The sequence below is a fragment of the Dermacentor albipictus genome, chromosome 5, assembly GCF_038994185.2.
Source record: "Dermacentor albipictus isolate Rhodes 1998 colony chromosome 5, USDA_Dalb.pri_finalv2, whole genome shotgun sequence".
NCBI classification, from domain to species: domain Eukaryota; kingdom Metazoa; phylum Arthropoda; class Arachnida; order Ixodida; family Ixodidae; genus Dermacentor; species Dermacentor albipictus.
In genome coordinates this window covers 83,208,418-83,214,417 of record NC_091825.1, presented here as the reverse complement: position 1 = coordinate 83,214,417, position 6,000 = coordinate 83,208,418, and the positions used below count along the sequence as shown (strand labels likewise).

Sequence of the window (6,000 nt, the reverse complement as noted above, 5' to 3'; positions counted from 1 at the left end):
TTTCGTGTGACTGCGCAGGCCAACGAGCTGGGCGTCCGGCAATAGAACCGTCACTCTACACGTAAAGCTTCCGTCGGCGTCCAAAGAAAGCATGTTGTGTGCAGGGGTGCGATTTCGACACGCGCGCAGCTGACCTTTTCTTGCATCGCTTTCCGCGCTGAAAGCTCGAAACGCCCATCAAGTCAAATGGCGGGGCATTCGAACGTACAGCTCTAATGGCAGGCCACCAAAATGTATTTCGCGTCTTTGAGATCAAAATGACGTCACTCCTGTTTTTAACGGATATGGCGGCACACTGTTTTTTCTTCCGCCGGAAGTGTTCCCTTCTCACACAGATGGCGCTAAGCCCCATGAACGGCCGATGAACCATCACGTTTAGAACTAATGGGATTCTGTATGCAAGCTTCCCTACCAGGTATATTTACCTTGCACATACGCTTCTATCGTGCCAACCCCAAATGACTCTTTGAGGCAGTCGTCGGGTGCGTGACATTGCATAGCGGGGGTGCGCGACTGCGCGTGCACATCCATCTGTTTTCTTTACGCCGTAGGCGCATGAATAAAATGGGCAAGTTTGTAGCAATTCATTAACAGTTTCACAAAATCTTTGCTACACATATATTTTAATATGTCCGTTAGATTGGTATAGTTTTTGTTTCTCTTCTTCTCTATTAAGAACATGAAGTATTTCCCAGGTATTCACCTTCTCCCAGAATCAGTTCTACGGTTCACTATGAACATCGGGTAGAATGCACAAAGCTTTTTGTTTGTGAGCGCTTTTCGCCATTGGCCGATCGCCGTAAATAATAATACGTCCGGCATTGCGATTTCCTGCAACGCGCAGTTTATCCCTAAGAAAACTTTTGTGAATACGAGCCCAGATAATTTTCCTTATCCTTATTTCTTTTGACTTCATTGTCTATTGGCTTCGAAAGGCTGCTGGAAAACATTTCATGCTCAGTAATCTGTTAATCTACGCGTTCTGAGGCTGTTCATGTGGAATGCATGCTCGAGAATTCAGGATGAAGAATCTTCAATTTGCCTTCGTGGCTCTCAGCCACTGATTAAAAAAAAAACATTTGTTTAAAATTTAAATAAAATTCGCCGACGTAAACACAATCATGCGCGAAAATACTCCTGCTCATCTTTCTTAGAAAAGAGCATCTTTCTTGAATACGCATCACCCATATGGCATCCTCACCAGATTTACCTCAGCAACGCATTAGAATCCATACAGAACCGCGCCGTAAGAAACATTCACTCGTCATAATCATATGATATCAGCCTATCACAATTAAAAATAGAGTCTGGTCTGGACACACTAGCGCACCGTCGCTGTATCGCAAGCTTATCATTATTTCATAAATGCTACACCAGTTCGCTTCGCCACGCACCTTACATTTTACCACCTTCACGCATATCACTGTGCACAGGCATCCCACTAAATGTTACTCGCCCTAGCGCACGCACTGTCACCTGCTTGTCATCATTTTTTCATCTTACAGTTAAAGACTGGAACGGCCTTCTCCACCACGTCGCTGCCGTCGCCACCTCATGTGCCTTCGTGGAAGAAGTAACAAGTGTTCTCTCTGTAAAATAACATAGTGGGCAAGCTCCGTTATTTTTGTACACCCACCCCTTATGTAATACTCCGCAAGGGGTCTTTAAGGTCATAAAATGAAAATGAAGAGACAGCTGAAAACACTCTTTTTCACACAGAAAATTAAACTAGTTTTTTTTTCTTCAGAATGACTGAGAATATTATTACAAATAAATGGGTAGTACCTATATGTTTGCCTCTATACAGACGTTCTTCACGAAGTGGCGGAAAAGCAAGTGTTCATTCACTCAGCGAGCATTTGATACCGCAGGAGAACGCAAAAACTCGGTCAACAGACACATGTTCGTTGACCGATGTTTCAGTCTGTTGCCTCCCTGTTTCACGAAGCACGACACACGCGAGCGCCATATTTCCCTCGTATCAGTTGCAATTCCCTCTCCCCTCTGTGCACACTGCGCTCAATTAAGAGAACCAGCTGCGCATCGTTCACATCGACTGCTCGGCGTCGAAGGTGCTCGTCCCGTTTTTCACACCAATTTCCATGCAAGTGCGCATCGCTTCCACGCGCGCTAAGAATGTTCCGCGCATATATAATCGGCGTACGACACTAGCAGAAAGGAGCAGAACTGCGTCAAGGAGTCCGCACTCTGACATCTGCGCACCGCAATTAAAGGCGGAGTTCCTTAAGCCGATTACGACAGTCATGTGACCGGTCGTGCCCCCCCTCCTCCTACCTTCCCTCGCCCTTACCCCGTAGCCACTTTATGGCCGATCCCCTTTCGCAAGCCTCGGAAACACTAGTCAAGCTGCGTATCTCGGCTGGTGGCGCACAAGGAGTCAGTCCAGTTGAACAGACCTGCCACTCGAAAAAGGAAAAGCGAACGCTAAACTTGGAGCGGCGCGACGGAAGCGTTTCGCTCACAACGACCGAGTGCATCTCGAGCGGCGGCCGCGCTGCGTGCGCTACCGTTCTCCAGCCCGAGCGGGTGACGTTTCCTCATCCAAAGGATTACACAGACTTGGGACAGGCGCTCGTTCTCAGAGGCCTGGCGTAGGTCCAGCTTAGAGGGACTGCCCCTTCGCGAGACCTCTGTTCTCTCGGTTCAGAGAGCGTGCCCTATCGTTCTCGTCGGGGTTTTGGAACGACCAGGGCGGAGGACGGTCATGGCGCAGGTGACCGAGTACGCGGTGTTCGGCGCTCTGATGGTGCTCAATTTCGGCATCGGACTCTACTTCTCGCTTCGGCGAAAGGCCCGCTCCGCGGACACCACGGCCGAAGTGTTCCTCGGTAGCCGCGCCCTGCGCTCGTTCCCGCTGGCGGCGTCGGTTGTGGCGAGCCTCATCTCCTCCACGGGACTCGTCGGTTTCACTGGACACTTCTACGCGTACGGCTTCCACCTGATGTGGAACGGCCTGAACACCATAGCTGTGGCCCCCCTGGTGGCGTGCTTGTTCCTTCCAGTGTTCTACGCCCTGCGCATCACATCAGTGTTTGAGGTAAGCTGGGACGTAGCTCTTATTTTTTTTTCACTGTGGTCACGTCAGGCTGTCACCCTCTTAGGTAAACGCGGCAGCTTGGATCTACTTGAAGTCGTTCCGGGCTCGTACACGAGCCATTTATTTCATACCGTCAACGTAAACACTCTAGCGAAAGTAAACGGATCAAACATCCCGCTGCAATGGCGATTTGCATCTCCGGCTATAAGTGTAGCTAAAAATTGAGGACTGCTGTACAGACTTGAAAATGCAAATTTTCCAGTACGGTCGTAGTTTCTTTTGGTACTCTGAATTACGAGTAAATTCATTTTTTCTTTCAGCGAATAGATGTTGTCCGTATAGCTGCGCTAGCAGTTGTGCATATTAGGTGAAATCAGATCAATGGAACTTTTGCGTGCAACCTTGAACGGACCAGCGCATTTTGACTGATAATCGTATCCTCCTGGAATTTCAGCTGACAAACAGTTTGATCGAAGCATGGTACAGGGGGCGCCACGCCGTTCCTCGTCCTACGTTGATCTTTTTGAGCGCGAACACGGGAGGCCATGGCATTCAGTACTATCAATGGTGGCGCCGAAATGTTTTCGCATGCTCAGGGGGAGTGTATTACAAAGGAATAATTGCTTCGCGCGCATGTCGTCAAGTCATCGCGCTCGTCACCTGCTACGCCTAGTTTTACGGCCGTGAAACAAAGTATTAACCTCTGAACAATGTATATCGGGGAGCTTGAACGGAGCCGCGGTAAAACGTCAATTTGTTCAACGCCTGCAGACTAGTGACGAGCATTTTTTCTCGAAAAGTTGGGAAATTTGAAGGCAAACATAAAGTTTGTGCCTTCTGTCTTCAATTTGTTCCCGTTCAGAATCACAGAAATTGTTCCTGCGGAAAAATGTTTTAGCAACCATTCCAATGCAAGCAGTGGATATTTCCATCGAGCACCTTTTAAGTGTGTAATTTCAACTTAACTAGTTACAGACAAAACCTAAAGGAAGGAAATTGTACGTAACCGCCTTCGGACACCTTGTTTCTTTTGTTTATAAAATTCAGTATGAATAAATTTGCGGGCAGAAATGACAGCGATAGGATAAGCAATGCTTTTTAGGCCATGTTAAGGAACGGATCGTTAGGCTTTGCGGCTGCGTAGTGTGGCCTATGAGTTAGCTGCGACCCGCATTGATGGAAAGAAAAGCGCCTAGCAGGCGACCTGCGAGAGCTCGGATGAGGTGATGCGCGCGAAGGAAGGGTATACTCTCGTCACACACGCGCTCATCAAATCCGCGCTGCCGCTATAGGCAGCGCTCGTAGTACCGAAAGCGACGTGATCCTGTGTTCACGTTCAAAAATATCCATATAGTGGGTATGGGCAGTGTTTTCTTACAAGGTGGTCTTTGTCAACTTTCAAGTATCTTGATTGGTCACTCCCCACCATGAAAAAGTTTCCCGAGCTCGAGGTTGCTTCAGGACATTTCCACACTGCCGTTCTGCTGTGTATCTCCACTGTTGCTCATTTACACATTTACACATTACACAGACAAGGACTTCATTTATTATCTGCAAGAGTATGATTCTGCATTGATAGCTGATACAGCAATGCTATTTGTAGACGTTTATGAGCACCTTAAGGTGCATCCGATAACCGAGAGATACTTATGAATCACAACTTAAGGAAACTTGAAAAATAATCGTTCTATATAACTGCTGTGGTTTACAATAATAACGACCATACACTATTAAAAAACTCTTCACTGCAACTCAGACCTCCGGCCGGACTGCACCGACGCGAAGCGTCGCTTCTCTGCCGGTTGTGGCTGGGAGTTGCTTTCACGAAAGCTTATTCAGCACTAACTGTAGCAGCCGATAGTCCTGCATGTGATGTTTGCGGATGCGAGGAGGACATTGACCACTTATTGTACCACTGTTCCTAATTTTAAGCACAAAGCGAATCTTTTTCCAACACATTGCGGAAACTAGATGATCGTCCTAGAGCACCGTCACCACCGATCATCGGCTCAGAAGGCAGTGAAGGCACTTTTGTGCTTTCGTATAACGTCTGCTTTGTACTAGCGGTTTTGACTCAAGTACTGTCCACGCATGTCTCTATACCCTCACTCTCTACTTTCTCTCCCCCTTCTCCCTTACGGCAGCGTAGGGTAGCGAATCGGACTCTTGACTGGTTACCGTTCTTACCTTCCTTGTCTCTCTATCTCTCTTGCATCTATTAAGGCGTACCTTGTCCCACAACAGTAATCATCATCATCTGTTTTTCCAGAATTTCGTTTCTTTAACGCTGTGAGCACGGTAATTCCAAGTCGCGAACGCATGCGCCTTATCAGCGTGCCATCGCATTGTCGACAGGAAAGTAGCGAGCGCAGCGTTTTCAAGAAAGGAAACGCAAGCAAGGCTGATGACGATTATCATTGTGGGACAAATATATAAATAAAAAGATGAAAATGGTTTAAGAGTGTACTGTTAGAAGAAACAAAACTGCTGTTTGTAGGAGGTGGGGAGGGTATCGTAGTATCCCTTGAACTGACACTGACATCTCGGGTAAGAAAATTATGCGCAACGCATATGAAATAAAAACATCTAAATAGCGTCACGCATAATACTATGGGACTCGACCGCATAGGGGATATGTAGCTTTAAAATACGAGAAACGCAGATGTTTCCTTCCTTATCCAGCCCACAAGCTTCATGGAATAGCTGTGCGTATTTGTCGACCAGCCCGCTCAAGTAGCGTGGTGCGAGCCATTGGGAGTATAGATTTTTATGCTAAGCATAATACCACCAAAGCTTTCGGTAGCATTTCTATGCGCCTCCTGTAAGGTTTCTTGAGCCTGGCTGCCAATTACGGGCAGAATATAGCTTTGCATTATTTTTTTTTCTTCAGATTGCGAATTGCGTTGATGGTGTTTATATTTTTTTCAAGCATTCTGTTTTCT

At 47.1% G+C, this 6,000-nt stretch overlaps 1 protein-coding gene across 1 annotated transcript in view; it reads left to right on the top strand.

Annotated features, from left to right (window-relative positions):
- The first annotated feature begins 2,121 nt into the window (after window positions 1-2,121).
- LOC135905800 (sodium-coupled monocarboxylate transporter 2-like) overlaps window positions 2,122-6,000 on the top strand; it is a 58,896-nt gene continuing 55,017 nt past the window's right edge. Inside the window, exon 1 of the mRNA XM_065436852.2 lies at window positions 2,122-3,058. Within this exon, the coding sequence (XP_065292924.2) occupies window positions 2,726-3,058 (333 nt within the window). The 5' untranslated portion in view covers window positions 2,122-2,725. The remainder of the gene's footprint in view (window positions 3,059-6,000) is intronic.